The 23,185-nt window shown below is 45.7% G+C and overlaps 1 protein-coding gene across 1 annotated transcript in view; it reads left to right on the forward strand.

Moving 5' to 3' along the window:
* The window catches only part of LOC112116681 (zinc finger protein 883-like), a 64,030-nt gene extending 41,222 nt beyond the window's left edge, over nt 1-22,808 (forward strand). The window contains exons 5-6 of the mRNA XM_024214330.3: nt 21,532-22,231; nt 22,674-22,808. Of these exons, the coding sequence (XP_024070098.3) occupies nt 21,532-22,231; nt 22,674-22,808 (835 nt within the window). The remainder of the gene's footprint in view (nt 1-21,531; nt 22,232-22,673) is intronic.
* Nucleotides 22,809-23,185: the final 377 nt, after the last annotated feature.

A 23,185-nucleotide genomic window follows, 5' to 3' on the forward strand; every position in this document is an offset into this window, starting at 1 on the left:
CCCTACATGTCAGCTGACAGGGGCTTGGGCTACATGACTGTTTAATTGCAGTGTAGATGTTCAGGCTCAGGCTGGAACCTGGGCTCTGATTCCTGGGGACAGGGGAAGAGAGAAACGGGCTGGTCCCAGAGCCAGGCTCCAGCCTGAGCATCTACACCACAATTAAACTGCCCCATAACCTGAGCCCACTGACATGGGCCAGCCACAGGTGTTTGATTGCAGTATAGACATACCCTAAGGTTTCTGTACCCAGCTCTGACCGACACCATCTCCTCCCAGATGTTGGTAACACGCTAATAAAGTGGTTCAGTTATAAGCTGTACGTTCCTGCTTGGAGCACACAGCACACAAGGGATGAATCCCCATCTCCAGTGATACTCTCCTAATTCTCCCAACAGGGTATTTATGGGAAAAGTTTCATTTATTATCAGCCATGCCAGAACAGGGAGAGAAGAATCTGTGAAAAGGGGTGACAGATGACAGACACACACATAAAAGGAGTGGTGCCAAGTCCTTTGCAGGGAAAAAGAAGGAAATGACAGATGTTTGTAATAATTCATCTCACCAAGCATAAACTGTGGACAGAAAAGAAAAGGTGGAGGAAACCCAGGAACAGCACATGAGTGAAAGGGAAGTGGAATCTGCAGTGCAACAGGGCCCCCTGCAAAAGAGCTGCCAGAAATGCAGCATGTGGGAATACAAGCGAGTCTGGTGTAGCTACATAGGCGGCATTTTATACAAGAACACTGGTGGGGGACAGAGAGTGTCCTCCCCCCCCCCCCCCAATAGCTAACAAGGAGAGGGAGGAAGGTGATTCCCTCTGAATAATTAAAATAAACATGTATCTCCTTCCTTTAGCTTGAAACTATTAGATTAGTTTTCATGGCATAACATTCTCTCTGGCCAAACATCTGCCTACTTAGACAGTGCCTATCACTGTAGTAGGGCACAGAAAAGAAGAAGGTCCTCATGGTAGATATTATGGTGCCATTTGAAAACAGGTCATCGGCTTTCCATGAGGCCCAAGAACGGAAGGCATTGAAGTACACCCCGCTGGCCGACACCCTGAGAGCCCAGGGCTACGAGCTCCAGCTACACATCCTGATCGTGGGAGCCCCGGGCTCATGGGACCCCCACAACGAGCCGGTTCTGAGAGCATGCGGAGTCGGTCGATGCAACACCCGGTTCATGAGACAGCTCCTGGTGTCCAACACCATCAGGTGGTCCAGAGACATCTATATGGAACACAGCATGGGACACTGCCAGTACCAGGTCAAGTAACTGAGACCGCCGACCAGGGAAATAACCCACTTCCTTCCCTGACGCACCAAGGGACGCACCCCACCCATGTACTTATTCGCTACAGTGATACTGACTTGGACTCTTAATACATTCCATGGGTGGCGTACCTGAGCCCACTTATCTAGTGACGCTTTAAAAACTCCCACACCCCCATCTGGGTCTATGCTGGTTGTATGATATGTATGTATCTTGTGAGCCTTGTAACCGATACCTATAATCCCTCATAACTCAAGCCTGACCCCAGATGTACGGTACCTCCTCTCTTAACTTGTGTATATTTAATTTTAAACATTAACTTTAATAAAAAAAATTAAAGCTGAAAATAGAAAATCCCAACAATCTCTCTCTCCCTTCCCCATTGGTAGGAGAAATAGCTTGATGAGTTGAGAGTATGTTGTTTGCAGGGCCGGCTCCAGGCACCAGCAAAGGAAGCAGGTGCTTAAGGCGGCCAATGGAAAGAGGCAGCACGTCCGGGTCTTCAGCGGCAGGTCCCTCAGTCCCTCTCGGAGCAAAGGACCCGCCGTTGAAGAATGAAGCAGCGTGGCTGAGCTGCTGCTGAAGTGCCACAGAGTGTGGCTTCCCCCCCCGGCTTTGCCGCTTGGGGTGGCAAAAAAGGTGGAGCTGGCCCTGGTTATTTATTATGGGTGCACGCTGCTGTAAAGAGTTAGGGAGGGTAAGCAAGTTCAGAGGCAAGTTTTGCTTTCAATTCTGAATGCAGTGAGGTCCACTGTGATTCTTGTCTCTTCGGGGAGCAAGGGCTGTAATTTGGCCACAGTGAACATTCTGTCTTCTGCCCCTCCTATTGGTGGAGAGCTGCTTAGCTCCCATGGAATGTAGCTGGCAGGGGTGGTCTTAGTCACACAGAGAGACATGACCCCCCACGTAGTACAGCCAGCCGTATGGAAACCTGGAGAGTCAGGACAGAGCCTATATTCAAGGGGGAGCTAGCACTGGGCACTGAGGGAAGATGTGTTGCTAAGTTTTGTTTCAGGTCAGACTTGTGGGTTAGCACTATGCCCCATTGGTCACTCATTTCTGAACTTTGATCCCACAGAATGAACTTGCCTGAGGAGGAATAATATGAGGAAGCCAGCACACAGGTACTACTGCATCAGCCCCATCAGACTTTTACATGCAGAAGGGACTAATGAAGGAGCCACAGCAGTAGCTCTGTTGTGGTAGTTGAAGAGAGGGAGCTGGAGGGTGGGGAAAAAGTGTGTATGTGTATTTCCTGCTCCTTCACTTATTCCCCCCCACCCCCAAAAAAAGTTGTACTTTGTATATTGAGATTGATTCCCTCCCCATCCACTCTCCCCTTCTTTGTCCCACTCCCCCTTCCTGCACTTCCTCCACCCCACAATCTTTCAACCCCCATTGAACAGAGATAACACCACATAGGCATTTCACAATCATCTTGTTCTCTTGCTGTGGGTTCCAGGGTAGCAGTTCCAATGTAGCCCATGTCCATAGTGACTGAAAGCCATTACCCAGCTGGCCACTTGCTTGGTTGCCCATGTGAGAGGAGCGGGTGGTTCCAGGCTAGATCCAACTGGATGGGTGACCTCACCACAAACCTACCCCATTACTGCTGGCCCCTTTGTTGGCAGCTTCACTGGAGAAGGCAAGGATGAGTGGGCTATACTGGCTGAACTAACTTCTCAGTCCTGAAGGTGTTTCCTGCAGGGCAAATGCTGAAGCACATTAGTGGAGAATGGCACAGTAAGTGTGGGAAGAGCTCCCCACCCATGATTTTTTCCTTCTTGTTTTCAGATTCCTAGAACAATCAGTGACTGGTTCTGGTCATGCTCCTCTATACCAGATATGGACTGGCTACAGAGCTTGCTTATAAACACACTATAGAGATTACTTATATAGACATGCCAGGCGTCTTCATCATAAAATCCTTTAATGCTCTGCCAATTATGGCTGAGGTTAACTTAGAACAGGGGTTCTCAAACTGGGGGTTGGGACCCCTCAGGGGGTCATGAGGTTCTTACATGGGGGAGGTCACAAGGTGTCAGCCTCCACCCCAAACCCCACTTTGCATTTATAATAGTGTTATAAATTAAAAATCCTTTTTTATATATTTAAGGTGAGGTCCCACTCAGAGGCTTGCTATTTAAAAGGGGTCACCAGTACAAAAGTTTGAGAACCACTGGCTTAGAATGTTTTATATACAGTGCCACCTAGTGGTGGAACAGTATATTACAGTTTAACATTCCATTAGAAGTCATTTTCACTGCTAGCACTAAATAGGATTTCTTAGTTTAATACATTGAAATCCATCTGAAAGAGGGGGAATAAATGCTTCTGTCTCTAACTCAAGAGAGGTGTAAATTTTATAGACACATTTTCAAAAGGTATTCAGGCAGGACTGGCCCTAGACCAAATGGCACCCCAGGCAAGGAGCATCTGCGGCACACATGCCCATACCCCTCTTGTAAAACTTTTGAATACCTCATTTTTATTGCATTTGTAGCCCATTTCATGAGTTTGGTGTACAATTTTCATGTATCATGCCTTGTCAGATGATAAATTTGCACACTAGAAGTGTTAAATCTGTATTTATTTATGCCATATATAAACAAATTTTAAAAATTTCCTTTAAGATTAATCCACATACAGAATACTTGAAATGTTTTACTTCAAACAAACGTTCTATTTTCCCTTTTGTCACTAACAAAAACCAGCACCCTGAGCCTGGTGCCTCCCAGTGGTTGCCTGGGTCATCTGCCCCTAAATCCAACCCTGTATTTAGGTACCTAAAGTTGCAGATAGGTAGCTAGGTGCTGAAATCCTATTGATTTCAATGGCGGGGGGGGAGGAAATCAATGGAGTACAATACCTAACTCTTATATAGCAATCTTCATCAGTAAGATGCCAGAGCACTTTACAAAGGAAGTCAGTATCATTATCCCCATTTGAATGACGGTGAAACTGAGGCACAGAGCAATTAAAGTGACTTACCCAAGATTACCCACTGGGCCAATAGAAGAGCTAGGAATAGATCCCAGGTATTTTGTGTGGTGCTTTATCCACTAGTCACTGAGAGGGAGGCACTGTTGCCAAGTTAGGTACCTAGACACTTTCGAAAATACCACTGGTGCCTATCTGCATCTTTAATAAGATACCTAGCTTTTAAATAGCTCTCAGTAGAGCTCAAAGCATTTTTGAAAAGGAGGGCAGTGCCATTCCAATTTTACAGATTAGGCACAAAGATGGTGAAGGGACTGGTCTACAGCCACCCAGTGGGTCATACTGTCACGGAGTCCCCGGGCGATGCTCTGGAACTGCTCCCCACAAAGCCAGTCAGGACTTTGGGGAGCCTCCTCTCCCTCAGAGCAGACTGTCTTCAGGGCAAGAAGCTCACACGGCTTCACCTCCTGGGAGCATTCAGCATATGCCCCTCCGTGCGCTTCCCACAGCGAGTCCGCCCAGGCGGGGTCCTGGGGAAGCCAAAGGGTTCTGCACCCCCCACTTCGCAGTCAGACGTGACTCTCAGCCAGCCAGTAAAACAGAGGTTTATTAGATGACAGGAACACAGTCTAAAACAGAGCTTGTAGGTCCAGCGAACAGGACCCCTCTGCCGGGTCCATTCTGGGGCCCAGCGAGGCAGACCCCCGTCTGCCCTCCCTTCCAGTCCCCAGCTAGCGCCAAACTCCAACCCCCGTCCAGCCCCTCCTTCTCTGGGCTTTCTTTCCCAGGCCAGGAGGTCACCTGATCCCTTTATCTCCAACACCTTCAGTTGGCACCTTTGCAGAGGAGGGGCCCAGGCCATCAGTTGCTAGGAGACAGAGTGTTGGGCATTTATGTACCCTGGCCCTTTGCTCTGCAGCAACCATACACCCTTATCCCACCACCTAGATACTTAAGAACTGCATAGGGGAAACTGAGGAAAACATTAACAACAGTCCCACTTAGTCACACATACCTTCAAAAGTCTGGCAGCTTGGGAGAAGGGAAATCCTTCTGTCTTGCAGAATCTGGGGAGCAGCATACTTCTGTTGCTGGCAGACTGTGTGGGAAGTGTCTTGGTTTTGCAAAGACAAGAGTTGAATCCTTCTGTCTGTTGTAGGCCCTGTGAGAAAGGAAGAAAACCCATATGGACCTGCATCTGAAGAAGTGAGGTTTTTACCCACGAAAGCTTATGCCCAAATAAATCTGTTAGTCTTTAAAGTGCCACCAGACTCCTTGTTGTTTTTGTAGATACAGACTAACACGGCTACCCCCTGATACTTGACATATGGACCTGATTCTTAATAGCCTTTGGACCCATGCAAAGAGGTTGTGAAAGGCAGCATTCTGATTTGGGAGCACCTTACACAGAATTGAATATATAGGTCTTAGGCCTTGATGCTGCAAGTTACTGCATGCAGGTGGACCCTTGTGCTGCACAAAGGCCCACTGACTTCAGTGGGGTCAGCCCATGTGGAGTAACTTACAGAATCAGGGCCTAATTTTGCCTTGCCTGCTCACTTGTTTGCCTAGCTATAGGTCTGAATCAGCATATTTCCATCTCAGTTTTAACATTGACATTTCATCCTAGACTAAGCCCGTGAAGACAGAAAACTAGCATATGATCTGGCCCTTTTGACTGACAAAGGGTAATTGGTAAATATGGTGTCAGTGGACATGTGTGTCAAGACCATGGTTTGAGGGCAAACACAAAGAAAATGAAGTTGCACTAGTAGGGAAGTTGGAAGAGCTGTTGATTGAAATTTCAGGAGAGAAGCTGAATCAGAAGAAAAAATATGTACTTGGGAAGGACACTTAGTGCCATCGGAAAGATCTGGAGAACTGAAAAGAAGAATCCAACACGTAAGGGTGGCAATGAAAGAGGTGGCAGGAGTACTGTGGGACTAGCAATTAAGTAACAAGCTGAAATGAAAAAGTTTCAATTGTGTCTGTGTCCCTGCCTGCGCTATGGTTTGGACTAAAATAAATTAAAACCCCACTTTTATTCTGGAATAGAGTATCCACACATGGAGCTGTTCTGGAATAGCTCTAGCAGAATAGTTGAATTCCACACTAACTATTCTAGGCAATATCCCCATGTAGACAAGCCCCTAGAGAATTATTATAATAATTTGCATTGAAATAGCAACCAAAAGACTAATCAGGTTCAGGGTCCCATTGTGCCAATTACTGTACAAACATAAGACATCTCCTGCCCTGAGGAGCTCCTGTCTAAGAATCAATGGTTAGATGATTGCTGGGAGCATGTGTGGCAGTTGCCTAATGGCAAGCTAATTAGAAGTTAAGGGACTGGCTTGAGTATTGGGGAATAGAAGGATTGTAATAAGTGTGGACACAAATCAGCTCAAAATTTGGCACGTCGTGTTTTAAAGATGACCTGAAGAGGTAGAAAAGAATTGGGTGCTTGTCCTTTTTTGTTTTGATGATGGATAAAAGAAAATATCTGCTTATTTTTCCACATTAAAAATTCAAGGGGTTAGATTTTTTTAGGGCTGGGAGGGGAGAGGGGAGAAGAAGGTGGTGGTACTCTAAATTCTGCCTAGCACAGTCAGAGTTAGATGCCTCTAAAGTAGATTGTGCATGCCACCTGGCTCTCCCTCATTGAGGCTTCACTAGGCCCATGGGCTCTGCTAGGATCTTTAGATTTAGCACCACTTGTAAGTCTCCCAAATACCACTCACAAAATTAGATGTCACTTACAGTAATTTGTGCAAATCTGTGACTGCCCCCCCTCTCACATGAGAAATAAGATCATCAATCATCACTGCCAACCATCACTAGGCATCTAAATCAAGCCCTAATGGTCAATAGGCAATTACAGCTCTTAACCCTCTCATTCCAGGATCTATGCAGATCCACATAGGCCTTTGCCAGACTAGAGGTATGGCTACACTAGTATTCTTAACCAATGTAGTTAATATCTTTTATGAAGACTAGTCTGGACATTCCATAAGTGTTTGTTCCAGGCTACTTTTGTAATCTGGAACAAATGTTCATGAAGTGTCCAGTTTACAAATTGTCCAGACTAGAGTGAGGTACCATTTTTTCTGCTGGAGTTTTTTTGCCTTTTTTTTTTTTTATGGGGGGGGGGGCAAGGGCGGGTGTAAAATGAGGGAGAGGAGGAAGCAGCACCAATTCAGCAACACTGAAACTTTGCAAGTGTGTGTCCACTTTACTGAACTGCATCTGTTAAAAACTAAAGATTCTGAACAAAAGAGTATTTTGTTGTGACTTTTCAAAGTGAAACATTTTAAAAGAAAATTTGAAAACACTTATTTCAAACTGAAAAGGCAATTTAAAAAATTAAAAATAGTCAAAAATCAAATAGTTTATTTGACCCAGAACAATTCCTTCCTCCCCCACATCTTCAGAATGCCCAGCCGAAAAACAGCAACCGATTATGTTGTCCAGATCACCATCTTTGTAAAGGCTAGTTACCTTGGATTAGTTGGCAACCAATAAATTGAAAAAAATTCTACAGACAAGTCTTAAGAAACATCTCAAGGGTTCCATTTGCTTTCAAATGCAAGCAGAGGTTCTGGAAATGAGACAGCATCTTATTATCCCATCCAGACCCTAAGAAATTCACACCCTGCTTGTCTTAGGACACTCTGACCCAGTCTATACTTGGGAAGATTAATAAGCATTCTTCTGCCCTGGCATGCCTGTACCATAACAACAGCTGTAGGAGATATAATCTGGAATAGGCACTGAGTGATCTAGGCTTGCAGGCTATCTGCAGCTCCAGCATGGGGGGTGGGGGTGGGGGATCTTATTCCCCAGCTCTAAAGGGGTATTAAGAATATACTGACCTTTTAAGATCACATTCTCTTGGCCTTCCAGGCCCATGTCAGCTACTTTTATCCTTCTATTGCAGTCTTCCTAAGGGCCCAACAACATGGTCCTAAGAAAGTCCAGTCCCACATAGCTATTTCCTAGCGCTCTCCCCCCATGGCATTTCTGGGTCTGCTCCTTAGGCAGCACACACTCCCTGCAGAAGCACTTCCTCCATGTATTCCCCTCCAGCTACTACCCCTTTCTGCCAAAGCTGCAGCCTTTTATCCCAGCTATTGCTCATCAAATAATTAGCCACAAGTGGGGAAGTAGCAGTTCTATCCATTAACCCCTTTATGGCTGTTGCAGCATAGGGTCTATACACCTCATCACAGCTAGGGTTGCCAATTTTGGTTGGATGCATTCCTGGAGGTTCCCTCACAAGACATAAATTAAAAGATTAATCTTTTAATTCCTGGAGACTCCAGGACAATCCTGGAGGGTTGGCAACCCTATATCACACACAGATAACTGGTTTCTCAAGGCACACGTGAGAGCTCCAGAGCCATGTGTGTTCTAGGATGGTTGTGGCCACAGACAATCAAGCTTTCTTCATTTTAATCCATGGCTCCCTTGTGCTCATTTAATTTTTTCAAGAATACTGTATTTTGCTAAGAGGGGCTTGTGCAGATTGGTCTGTCTGCCAAATGCAGATACTCACTGGAGCAGTAACAGACTTCAAGCCTATGCTGATTCACCCCATTGCTTATCTGGGGTGCCTGGAATATGGATCCCAGGATTTGTGTCCAATTGTGCTGGGCAGTCAGTGAATTGATTTGGGGAACAGAGTGGATTTGCTATCTGAGAACTTAACTCCCAGGATAAAATAGTAGGATTCAGCTGTCTTTGCTCCTGCAAAGTGGCATTGACTTGTATAGGTGCTTGCTAGCCTCCCCATAGTCTGCCTAGCCACCTGCAGTTCTCCATGCTTGCTGGCCTATGTGCTTAAGCGCCATGTTTGCTGGATCCCTACCTGTCTGCCTTTGGCTCCGTAGTGGGTAGCTATTTGTTTAGTGCCTGTGGTTGCTTGCCTGCCTTCCTTGATGTCTCTGCACCTGACAGCTATTTTTTGGGGACATTTGGACCCAGTTCCATAAAGGGGCTTAGGCATTGTGATGCTTGGCATCGCAACACCTAACTTTTCAGCACCTTGAAAATTACGGGAACAACACTGCAATCCACAAAGCCTGAGTTAGGTGTGTTGACTAATATACGTTGGCTGTCGTACATATATATTATGCTGATAATACTACCCACAATACATATTCCAAACATTTAAGTGTACATATTATTAAGCGTTAATATAGCAGCTTGTGTTGGGGTATACAAACCCCACACAGGGACAGAAGGGGTTAAAGGACAGTCCTGGGCCCAGTTAACCCTGCTGGTCCAACCCTGCAGAGCATGCTCCAACTGGAGACAGGGTTGAAAAGGGAGCAACCCGGCCCAGAAGGCAGGAGAGGAGTAGAGATCTATCTTGCAGGCTTCTGCCAAAGGGGGCTAGAGACACCTCCCTGAAGTACCAGGACTGTATTCTGAGCCTGGTTGGGGCTTTTTCCTTATCTGGGACCAGAAGTAGAGGGAGTAGTGGTAAGGAGTGTCCCAGGGAGGGTAACTCAGAGGGTCCCCACCCTTCATGGTCAATGCTACTGACCCTCCTAGGGCCTGGGGTTGGAGGCTGATGGAGTTGGGGGGCCTAGGCTCCCCTACCACTAGCCCATGGCTGAGTGGATGCTACCCACTGGGCCACCCAGCCCACTGAGGATCCTACTACACAGCTACATAGTGCAAATTGGCCTGTACCTATATTATAATCCTGATCAGGCCCTGTGCACGTTAGGCAGATGAGTGCCTATCTTCCTCCCTTTTGTGGGTTGCTCTGGGGTTTAGGCCTAGAGTGAGACAGCAGCGTGCATGCTTAGAGGCAGAAACATGGGCATGTAGGGAACTTTTACTGCAAAAACGTATGTGCCTAGCAAATTTAGGCACCTACAGGGTCAGGCAGCAGCCGAGTGGGGCGTTTGTGGCTCACAGTGACGTCTAAAAACAGGACTTAAGTGCCTAAGTCCATAAGGGCCTAAGTATCTTTGTGGATCTAGGCCTGCGTGCCTAGCTAGACACACTTCTTCCCTGACAAGAGGCTGGCTTGAATACTAAAGTTTGAGCCTGCCTTCCAACCCTCTGAGGTACATGACAGACAGCGTATATGGGCATCTGCCTGAGCATAGTCATGAGTTTCTGTATGTCCCTCTTCTTTCTACAGTGCTTGCATGCATGTCTAAGGAGGAAGAATGGCTTTGTGTTTTGTGTCTTTGTCAATGTACAGACATAATACGTATCCAGAATTATTCTACTCCCCTCCTACCCCAGTGCCAGACACATGCTCACAATAAGACTGGCTTCATCCTGGAAAGGGAGCGCTGGTCTTTCAAGGCTTAGGAAGCGATTCTCCATTCCGACGCGGTGTACTGTTTAGGAACTGGCAGGTGGCATAATAAGTGTGCACCATGAGTCCCTATGTAGGGAAGTTGTGATAGCTTCTAAAGGACAGGCAACACATCTCTCCTCGTTGAACATCTTCCCATCAGTTTTGGATTACACGTCCACGCCAACGAAGAACAGCTGTGAGTTTAACCTCACAAGGCCATGTTCTAATTTACTTACTCATGCTGAGTAGTATCTTACTCCACAGATACTCCCTCTGGAGTCAGTAGGACTATTTATGGAGAAAGCTGTAGCCCAATATGAGTAAAAGTGTCAGAATCTGGTCCATGGTCTTTGTAAGTACTCCGTGATTTGTTTTCTAAAGTGTGATATCACCTGCTTTTCTTCCTGTGATCAGGAATTACGATATCCAAACCTGATGTGATTCCCTGTATGGAACAAGGGGAAGAGACTTGTTTTCCAAATCTCCAGGTCTCTGTGGATAGGGTGATCCCGAGAGGTTTCTCTACAGGTGAGGAATGAGCATAAGCAATCTAAAACAATTAGAGTATAAATAAGAAGATGGAATTTCAGAAAAGCCAGCATGAAACCTTCAGATTCTGTCTCAAATAATATAGTCCTCTCTTGTTCCAATTGCCGTAATATCCTTGTTCCAGATGTCACTGAGGGCGTTCCATCAATACTGATCGACTTCCTTCCCTCTACCTCTCTTAATATTCAAATGGGATTTATAAGCACAATTTGTCCCCTTCTGGTACTCTGATCAAGAATTCTGAAGATTTGGCTCCTGACTATTTATCTCTCTTATCTTATTCTGATTTGGGGTTGTGATTTTGAAGTTTACCTATTCCACACTGGTATTTGTCCCAAGTACACAGATCATGTGCGTATTTTCTTTTTATTCCAGAAGATGAGGCGTTCTTGATGGAGAGGCTTCTGCTGGATTCTCCTTCTCATAAAGGACCTGAGCCAGTGGAAACACAAGAGACGTTGTTGGAAAGATCCAACGATAATATTTCCCAAACTTCTGACTGGGGAAAAGCCTGCAACAGTGAGTGCAAGTCAGAAAGTGAAAGGAATACCCCTGCGTGGAAGAGCCAGGGTAAAACCACTCACCAGGAAATAAGTTTCAAGAACCTCAAAGAAATGACTCTTTGCCAGAAATCCCCCATAGGAGAGAGGCTGGGCACATGGCGCAAATGTGGGGAAAACATCAGTCAGAGCTCGGAGCTTAGTCAACATCAGAGAACCCACATGTTAAATATACTGAGTGTGGGAAAAGCTTCCAGGAGAGCCCCCCCCCCCCCCTTACATCTCATCAGAGACTCCACAGAGGAGAGACACCCTACAGAGGTAAGGTGGGTGGGAAAAGCTTCAGTGCCAACACGGACCTCGTTAACCACCAGAGAACCCATGCAGGAGAGAGACGCTACCAGTGTGCTAAGTGCGGGAAAGGCTTTGGTCGGTGTTCTCATTTTATCAAGCACCAGAGAACCCACTCGGGAGAGAAACCCTACACTTGTAAGGAGTGTGGGGAAAGCTTCATCCAGAGCTCAGACCTCCTGAGACACCAGATAACTCACAGGTGTGAGAGACCCTATAAATGCCCCCCAGTGCGGGAAAAGCTTCAGCCAGAGCTCACACCTTGTTAGGTACCAGAGAATCCACAAGGGGGAAAGCCCCTACAGATGTACCCAGCGTGGAGAAAGCCTCCGAAACAAAGCGCTTCTGTTATTGCATCAGAGTCTCCACATTGAGTAGAAATCAGGGGGGCAGCTGCATTTTTAGGTGCATCAGTCACTCTTCCAATTAACAAAATACATTTTCTGGAGCATCGAGCATTGGAGGGAAAGCAAACATGTTCCTGAAATTACTGCTCATTTGGGGATTGGGTGTTCTGAACATTGGCTAGTAAGAACTCGAAGCATGAGGGAGGGTGGAGCTGTCATACTAAAAGACTGGATGCTTGTAGAGGGAGTGGTAAGAAGTAAAGGGAAGAGAAAGCAGAGAACAGACACTGGGTGATCAGTCACGTTGTGGGGAGTGATTCTGAACAGGAGAATAGCAGGGAGAGGAGTTGTAGGGGGTAATTGACTAGAGACTGGGAGGGATAAGAGGGATTTTTTTTTCTTCTCTTATTTATTTATAGTACTGACAGAGAAGACACAGGAGACAGTCACCTGAAGTCAACCCGTGAAGCATTAAAACCTTTGGGTTTCTTTATTGTGCAAATTAAGTTACATTGATTCTGGAAAGCAGACTCAGACACTCTGCAAAGTATGCAGAGAGAATATCCTCTTGTAATCACAGGTGTACAAAGACTAATAAAACAGCCCAGACGTTGTTTAATCACACAGAACACAAATTAAGTCTGCTTATTCCTGCCTGTAGAGGGGCCTAGAAGGTTCTGAAGCTAATAAATGCATTTGAGAGAAGTGTGTCATTTCAATAGTCTATCTGCAGGAGCAAATAGATTCTGAATATTTCACTGGATCACAGTAAAACTCCAGTTTGCTTTAACTATGGATTTACCCATTCTCCTGGCAAAGGTTGCTTTAAAATGGAATGAAAGAGGGGATCTATTACAGGACAGCTGAAAGCCTGGGGGGTATGAAATGCAGCAATCAATGGTGTAAAAATATAGTATATTGAATAACATCATCAGCTTGCTCTTACATAATGCTTTTCATAAGTAGGTCTCAAAGCGCTTGACAGATGGGAAAACTGAGGCACAGAGAGCTGAAATAAATAGAACCATTCACTCCTAAGTGTGTTAATGGGGGAGGGAAGTATTAATAGGCTTTGCTACAGAGAAAGTAAAGATCCATTTTTCAAAGGTACAGGAGAGTATATGATGCTGAAGTATGACAGTAGATGCAGAAAGGAAGGCTCTCAAACCAATGAAGATGAGAATGTGCAAAGAGAGGGATGGTACTAGAGAAGAATTACCAGGCTCTGCTGTTTTCATAATACAAGAACCCCTTGGTACTGCCCAGCTAATCCTGGGGGAAGGGCAAGTGGGGGTAGCATGGGAGCTTCAGGGCTGGCTGTATAGTGCTTCTAAGCAGCACGAGCTAGTGTATCTTCCTCTTCCCTGAATAGCTACGGGAGGTCAGCAGAGGAGAGCAGGAGAAACTACTGCCATCTCTGGGGGGTAGCTCCTGGAGACGAGGGAGAGCCACTGTAAGCACCAGCAGATGCAGCTGTGTACTGGTTTTTCAAATCTAGGGTCTCAAAGGACAGCTGAAGCAGCAATCTCATTAGATCTTATAAAGAATTACTTCAGAAATAATGTCAAAATGCACATTTTGTGGCCCTACTTGGCATGCAAATTAGCCCCTGCTCCCATTGGAGAACTCTGGCTAGGCCCTGCCCCCTCTCAGGCAATGGGTGGGGATGGGGTTCTTTCTGAAAAACAGTCCTGAGCCCCTAGATTCAACTGAGATGCCAACAATGAGGAATAGCAAGAGAAGGGTCTGCATCAGGGGTCTTCATACCTGCCAGCATCTTCAGAAAAAAAAAAGGGGGGGGATTTTTAATTTGCATACATGTTTTTAGGCCCGGCCAGCCCAGCCTGGTGATTCACTGGGTTGCAGCCATTGTTGTAGCTGTATCAGAGCAAGCACTAGTGCTGACAGGCAAAGTTGCCATTTGCACTGGGGGAGCTTACCTTGAGTTTCAAAGAGGCATAACCTCCCCAGGTGCAAACCGTGTCTTTGCCTGTCTCAGCTACAGTAATGACTGGCCACCAACGGCTGAAACTTCACAAACCCCTATAGAGGGGCAGCTGATGGGGCAGGTGCACTCAACCCATTGAGAGAGGAGCTGCCATGAACTCTCCACAATACTGAGACCCAAACTAAAGAAGAGGAGCTGGAAGCCCCCACTCCATGACCAAGCGCTTTCATTCCTAACTATCTCTCAGTGAATTAATCATCTGCCTGCCCTCTGACACACATGCACACACAAACACACACTCACACGTGAACCTCACACTCTGGCCCCACTCCCCACTTGGAATAACAGTGAAAGGAGGCCCACTTCTCCACCCAGCAAGGCAGTGGCATGGAGCCACTTTCCCCCCAAGGGATGGCCACAAACCCATCTCCCCAACCCTTTCAGGAGCAGCATGAACAGCATCAAGGGTCGTCTCTGGCACCCACCCCACAGGCAGGAACAGCAGCACAAGGCCCCCTAGTACTTACCAGAAATCCATCCCAGTGGCGGTTTGCTTGGATGGCTAGCCCCAATGTGCTCTTCTCCTGCCACACACACAGTCCTCTGCTGAGATGACATTGGCAGGGCTCTGCGGGCAAAGAAATCAACATGCCATTGAGATGACTTGGAAAATTCACCCCATTGTTCCCGGCTCTCCGCAGATTCAGGCAGACGCCCCCAAATCAGTTATACCGGAGTCATGTCTTCAAGTGTCTCTTCACAACCACAAGCACTAGCAACTTTCATAAAAACGTGAAAAGTGAGCTATCCATGTAATCATATCCTTCCCAGGAGCTCTTGTCCTATGCGCAAGCCAACAGTATCTATTCCTCAGTCCAGTCCTGCCCCCCTCACACACACACAAACCATTGCCCAAAAAACTAATCTGCTCCTGCACACATTCACAGAAACACACATCCCCAACTAATCTCGAAACACAGTGAATTACTATGGCTTTCTCCCTCCATACTGAGAACCCACTCCAATGAATTATTTGCCCCAACAGCCCCTGATATCATTTGGACTCCCTCAACGCACCTCAGCAAAGACTGATACCTATCTTTTTCCTCTGGATCTTTTCTTTGCCCCTCAGCTTCAACATTCCTCTCCAGGAAATGCATGGAGCTCAGAGCCCCGGGCGTTGTTTGGATTCCCACCTAGTCAGCTGCCAACCATAAGGAGCAGAGACTGCATTATCCTGTGTGCTATTTTTACACACACACACATAAACAAAACACCTTAGAACAGTAATACTTTTCATTCAAGCTAGCGAAATGAGGATCTCTTGCAGAAACAAGAACCCCATTAAACAAATACTAACAGAGTTTCAGTTACACAAATTGCACTTCCTGGAGTGACTGCCAAAATCGGGATGATGTTTACTAAGTGCCAAGTGACTCATCTCTCTCTTACCAAAAATATTTTCAAACATAGGGAAACACCAGAGATGAAATAGCAATGACTTGATTCATTCCAATGATGAATTTTCCCCAAAATTATGTCAAAATGAATAATTCAATGTACTACTTAGTATGCAAATTAACACTTGTTCCTATTGGAGGGCACTGGTTATGCTCCCTCCCCTCCCAGGCAGAGATATTGGGTGGGTGCCTTACGAACATGGGTCTGAGCCCCCCATAATCAGAATCAGAGACACACTTTCCCGGAAGTACAAGGAGGAGAAGGGGATTATGTGTATCTAAAGTCTTCATACCTCTATGCTTCAGATGGCATGAACTGCAGAGGAGGCTCTTTCTTCATTAACAGTGACAGGAATAGGACCGAGGTCACTGGACTGAAGAGGAGTAGTCAGGCTCTCCTGTTTACACTTTCTCAGGAGAACACATGGACATGAAAGGAAACAGAAAACAAACTTTAAAGCTGACTAAAGGGAATCCATACATTTTGCACAATGTATGATTGGCCTGTGAGACTCACTGCCACAAGATATTATTGAGACCAAGACTTCAGCAAGATTTTTAAAAGGATGAGACATTTATATGGACAATGAGAACATCCACAATTACATTAAATAGAATAAATATGAGTAAGGAGGATAATCCCTGATGCTAGAGGGTATAGGCCAACCCATTAATGCTAGGGGCTAGGAAGAAACTTCCCCCATGCAGTGGTGACTCCTCTCACAATTTTATTGGAAGTCTTGTAAATAATTAGTGTTTGTTTTAGGGGCCCAGCTGCTGGAGTTGTTTGAATATATGAGAATCTCAGCTTTCATTGAAAGAAAAAAGTTTCTACCCACTGTGGTTGTCCAGAACAGCTTGAAAAGGTGAGCTGACTGTACCCCAAAGCCTCAAAACCCAGAGGCAAATTAACACCCCCCCCCACCATAATGCATTTTTAAATTATATTTTGTAATAATCTCTTGATTTTTGGCGACCTAACTCAATTTTGTAACTTTGGGGGTTAGTGATACAGCACAGGGGCAGGTTATTCCTTAATTGTCCATTACAAGCTTTCTTTGCACTTTCTCTTTACTGTCAGGGCGGGATTGCTGGGCTAAATGATCCGATCTGACCTGGCATGAGAGGGAATTGCTGTTTCTGAGCAAGCTAAGGTGATGGAGAGAACTGAGAGCGTTTTAGGAAAGAGTTACTTATTTCCCCGAATCTGGGGAGTTAAGGATTAAAACCAGAGAGCAACTGATGTCTCCTTTCCCCAGAGAGGACCAGGAAGTAATGTGAGGGGAAGCGAAATGCACATGGAACATCCTGTGCCAGCCATCCCTTGGAAACCCGGGGTGTCTCTCAGCACTGAGATCGCTCACGGCACCTGGACCCTGAGTGACTGAATCCCATCTCAACCCCCGCTCTCTGTGCCCCGGCACACACCATGGATCAAATTAACAACCCCGTCCCTGCTGCCAGCTGAGCCGTGAGTCAGGGGGTCTGGGATAAAGGGAGAGCGGAGAGAGCTGCGGGCTGCAGCAGGGGAAGGGCAGGGGACAGAAAACAGCAGAGAGGTCTGGAATTGCTAGCAGCAGGACCTGGTAAGGGCAGGAAGGGGACTGGAGTCTGAGCTGCACCGGGATGGAAATAAGAATAATTCAGGCACCGCACATGGGTGTGTGCATCCTCAGCACACATGGTGACAGCTGACCCTCTCTGCCAGGATTTCAGGAAGGGGGTTGGTGTGTAAGAGCTCGACTATAGGAGTAAGTTGTACAGCTCTGACTATAGGGGTCTGGCTAAAGCAGTACCACTCCCCTAGTGCGGATGCATTTGTATTGATATAAAAGTGTTTATATTGGTATCGTTTATTCCTGTTTGGGAAGGGGAATAACTATACCAGTATAAGGCAGCATTATACTGGTATAACTGTCCACCCTAGAGGTTGCATCGGTATCACTGTGTTGGTAAAAACACACACCCTGACCGACATAGTTATGCCAATAAAATGTGTACCTGTACACCAAGCCCAAACATTCCCCAAGAACTAGCTAGTCCTACCAAGTGGAAGTTTTGAAAATGCCAGGAAGGTGCTATTTCCTCTGCAGCAATGGTAAAACCAGTAGTGGAAACACCCTGCCCACTGCTCATCTTTACCTACCACGTTTCCTCCACAGCACCCTCTATCACGCACTCTACCCCAAACATCATTCACAAACATTGCCTCCTACCACACCCACCCATATCTCCTCAACACATCTCAGACCGCAGCTACCCTCTTCCAAACATCACGTATCGCCAAAATCTGCTCCATTGCACCCCCACGTTTATTCACCAGCATCGTCAACACCAGACTTCGTAAGGGGAATGTGTGGAATAGCTGTAAGTCTGCAGAGGCTCAACCCTTCCTTAAAAAAACATTGTTTGATGTTGAAGTGCTTAACGCCAAATATTGCCCAGTCTCTACCATCCCATCTTTGGGGAAGGAGATAGATGGAGAAGCTGGTAGCTATTTATCCAACATCATAGCAGGTTCTAGTCTGGGGGCTGGGCACCAGTGGTGACATAGCAGGTTCCAGTCTGGGTGCTGGGCTTCCTTCGGTTCTGAGGCCATGCTGATCAGGATCATGCTGTTAATTATAGGACAGGATCAGTTGGCCAATTTGGTCATGATGCACTTTTTGGTATCTTTTTATATGACTAACCATGGGTAGTTGCTTTGCTGACTAAAGGTCTGATCCAGTGCCTGCTGAAATCAGTTGGAGGCTTTCCTTTGACTTCAGTGGGCTCTGGATCAAGCCATAAGAGAAGTTGCCCTCCAGAGGATCTAGACATACCTAAATGTTAGTAGTCAGTTACTGGGAATGGAAAATTACATCCTTATGGAAAGATTTGTAATGTGGTGTCCTTCTTTGAGCAATCCAGTCTCCTCTGTTGCTATATATTTTAAAAATGTACCAAAATTCTATCTGGATGGAAGAGTATCTAAGCTGATGATACACAGCTTATGATGTACATTGCCCTGTGGATCCTGCAAGTTTGGTCTCTCTTCTGGAGGACTTCTTGGATGCTGCACTGGTTGGATGAACCGGAGGTACCTCATACTCATTTCTGGGAAAGCAGAAGTCTCGATTCTGGGTAGAGGATCTTTTCTACACGGTGCCTCACTTCTCCTTCCTGTCCCCACTTGCTGAAGGGATTTGTTCAGAAGTAGTGAGTCAGGTTAAGTATCGTTTTGTTGCTTTTGAGCATGCCCTTTCCACAGAAAACTCCCAGTTGGACATAACGTGACAGTTCATTGGAGTTACACCAATTGTGAAGGTACGCCTTTATTTGCCCTGTGATGACCATTGCAGCAGTAGCATCTTGCCTCATGACCACAAGCCTCAGTTATTGTGCTTCCCTCTTATCAGGGCTTCCACCACAGCAGCATCTGTGCTCATTGCTTTGAGCAACCAGGACTGCTTTGCATTCTTTACACTTGCTACGTCTAAGATGGTGAATTGACTACAGTATAAGCTTTTAATGGCAGGTCCTAGCTATATTTGTGACCTCATCCTTGAGCCTCATTCTGCTGCTTATCCATGTTCCACACAACATGGCTTATAGGGATCCTACTGTGGCATCTTCAGTTGGCAGGCGATCACACTTTTCCTGGCGGTATAGAACCATTTCCCCCCAGGAAATCCATCGCACCACACATTTAAAAGGTATCTACTTTCACTCTGGAACTGTTTTTCAGACTGTGCGTTGTTGGCCCCATATTTATTATTTTTTGCTGTCATTTGCCTCCTTTTTTGCTCTTGGATTCCTCAATTGCTTCAGTTTAACTTTTTCATTATTATTATATTTCTAAATGTTGTTATGTTCCACAGAGCTCCAGCTGCCTTGGCTGAGGGGGACATGTGTGTGTGGGGAGGGAGCGGGGACAATTTATATCTAAAATTCTTCTTTTAGTTTAAAATCAATTTGTTTATCACAAAAGACATTTTGTCCCTCTCTATCTCCTGTTAGCTGCCCCGGGCTTCCACACCCCGGCCCACATCAAGCTGCATAAACACACAGACCTTGTGCAGGTATGTTGCACCAGCTCCGCCCCATCCCTAGAGCCTGCCTGTGCTGCTGAAAGCTATTCATGCTGCCCTGACACCGCCAGCTCCTTCCCTCTCTGTTCAGAGGTGGAATTATTGCTGGAGCTGTAGGCAGATACCAGGGAATGGTTGTACTTTCAGGTGGCAGAGACATTCGACATCAAAGACAAGGGAACTCTTTGGGATGAAGAAAAGAGAAGTGTCTGGAGAGATATCATGCAGGAGGATTGTGACACCAAGCTCTTGCTAGGTAATAGCACCTTTTGTGTCTGTTTAGTGCCCAGTCTGGCTTCTGCTCAGGGTTCTTTCCTGGGTTCCTTATGTTTCCGGGGAAATAATTTATATCATTCCCAGATCCTGTGTGATAGAGACTGTGTCCCTTCAGTGAAATACTAAATTCAGAAACACAGTGGCGGTGCTAATCCTACCAGGCTAAGAGCATTCTATGAAATGCATTTATATGTACATGCTTGTTGTAATACAAAATAATTTATTCCCCTTCCTTGGCTCTTGCTTCATTCTCAGAAGGGTCTCTGACTTATCTGCAAGTACAGAAATGATCAAGTGCCAGTAGCTTAATACTTGTGCTGAGTCATCAAGTCCCCATACGTGTGCATATCTCTGAATCTCCCACCGTAAAAGTTTTGCTTTCCCACAAGAGCTCTGTAAACATCCTCCGTCTGTTCAGCCAACAGGCACTCCAGCACATAAAGGAGATAGTTTTAAAATAACAGGTCATTGCTTGTAGCGAGTACTCTACAGGTATTTAATAATGTTTGCTATCACTTGTTTTGTTTCCTCATGAGTAGGATTTATGATTTCCAAGCCTGATGTGATCTCTCAGGTGGAACAAGGGCAAGAGTCAGGTGCCCTGACTCTCCAAGACTCCAAGAAAAGAGACATCTTTAGAGGCACCTGAACTGGTGAGAGTTTATTTTATGTTCATTATTTATATGCATCTCTAAGGTCTCCCTCATTGTAGTACCGTATACGGTCTCCCTTCCTATAACTTAGATCAAAAGGATATGTTTCCTTGAGAAACAGGTGCATACACTCAATGCTCCCACGTGGTGGTCAGAACAATGTGAATCAGAACCAGAGGACACTAGCCAGGAGACTGATTGCTGAGGGGAATTCCAACAGTGACAGCTAGCCAAAAAGTCCAGTCAAAGAGCCTTAAAAATGCAGTCTTGCATCACACTAGTACAGTAGCTATCTTAGACTTAGATGACATTGATGCATGGAGTTCTAACAAATCCCCAATGGTTTCTCAGGTCTGTCTCATCTCAAGTTAACCAGTATTGTAAAGTGCTATCATCTATCAGTGGTCCCTTTATCCATCTTTTATCTGAGTGCTCGGAGGGAATCTTGAAGCAGAACTGATCCCCTGTGTGGAAGGGATGCAGAAGATTGAAATCTTGGTTTTCAATCTTATAAATAATGATAGTTCGTTTTATTTTTATTCTAGCAGATGATAGGATCATCACTGAAGAGGTCACTCCTCAGCAGGAAGATCCCAAAAAGACAGAACCATACTGGACATTAGCTGGGAGACCAGCAGGGGATATTGCCCGGAATCCTGACTGTGGAAAAATCTCTGAGAGTCAGGACAGGTCAGAAAGGAAAGAGGGAAATTCTGTAGGGAAGAACCAGGATAAATTGGTTCGCCATGAAAGAGGTTTGGGGGGACACAAGAGCATCATTGCCCAGGGAGAGAGTCCGAATATGTGTATAGGATGTGGGAAAAGCTTCTGTCTGAGATCAAATCTTATTACACACCAGAAACTCCACATGGGAGAAAAACCTTATAAATGTACTGAGTGTGGGAAAAGCTTCCTTCAGAACTCTAAACTTAGTCAGCACCAGGGAATCCACACGGGAAAGAAAACCTATAAATGTCTGGAATGCAGAAAAGGCTTCACTCTGAGCTCCACACTCATTCGTCATCAGAAAACCCACAGGGGAGAGAGGCCCTACAGATGCACTGAATGTGGGAAAAGCTTCAATAAACACTCAACACTTGCACAGCATCAGAGAATCCACACCGGAGAGAAACCCTTCAGATGTGTAGTATGTGGGAAAAACTTCAGTCGGAGCTCAGCGCTCATTCAGCATGAGAGAATCCACATGGGGAACAAACAGCATAAATGTGCTGAATGCGGGAAGAGATTTAGTCAGAACTCAGATCTGATTGTACATCAGAGAATCCACACGGGCGAGGAACTCTACGATTGTACTGAGTGTTGGAAAAGGTTTAGCTGCAGGTCAACGCTTATTAAACATCAGAGGATCCACACAGGACAGAGACCCTATAAGTGCCCTGAATGTAAGAAAAGCTTCTCCTGGAGCTCAGACCTTATTTGTCACCAGAGGGTCCACATGGAGGAGAAACCCTATAAATGCACTAAGTGTGGGAAAAGCTTCGGTCGGAAATCACAACTCATCCAGCACCAGAAAATGGTGAGTCCTGAGGGTCTGGGCTGACATTCTTCTTACCATCCACTTGACATTTAAAAGCACACTTAACGTAGGTAATTCTTAACAGTTGGAGGAATTTAATTTATGCCACTTTACAATTTAATTCTCTCCCTTTCTCCAATTTTTTCCTCATTCCCTCTTTCTTAAACAAAACGAGCCCAGAAACCTCCCTGACTCTCTCCGTCTTTTGCAGTCTTTCCCTCTTCTCTTTTCTTTGCCACTTCTCACTCTCCTTCATTGCATAAAACAAACCCACAAAGCTTTCAGGGGAACCCTGTGCAGATATATGCCTTCCTCGTGTATCCTGCCTCTTACATTCAGGATGCTTTTCACGCTCCCTAATGCTGCTGCTCTATCCTCTGCTACCCAGCTAGTGACTGACCATTAGGGTTCTCAGCTGAGTAGGGAACTCTTCCTGTTTCAGATACAGATGATATTCGAGGAAGTGGCTGTGTATTTCACCCAGGAAGAGTGGGCACTTTTGGATGAAAGGCAGAGAGAACTCTACAGGGGCGTCATGTGGGAGACATTTGAGACTGTGATCTCACTGGGTGAATGATTGTTTTCATTTGCTTAATAAATGACGAGAGACGCAGGCGGAGTCGACAGGAGAGCATCAGCCGTCGACTTACTGCAGTGAAGACACCGCGGTAAGTAGATCTAAGTACGTCGACTTCAGCTACGTAATTCACGTAGCTGAAGTTGCGTAACTTAAATCGATTCCCCCCCTCCACCCCGAGTGTAGACCAGGCCTAGGTCTTCATTACTTTGCTTCAGAATTGGCCCCATCCTTTCTCTAAAGATTTGGTTCCTGATTATCAATCTCATAAATAGCTTTTAGATTTGGGATAAATCCTTTGCCATTCTTAGTTCTGGGGTTTGAAATTGTTTCCCCCCAAAGAAATCATATATATTTTTATTTCAGCAGATGATGAG

Source organism: Terrapene carolina, unplaced genomic scaffold, assembly GCF_002925995.2.
Source record: "Terrapene carolina triunguis isolate 2854851 unplaced genomic scaffold, T_m_triunguis-2.0 Scaffold112, whole genome shotgun sequence".
Lineage (NCBI taxonomy): Eukaryota > Metazoa > Chordata > Testudines > Emydidae > Terrapene > Terrapene triunguis.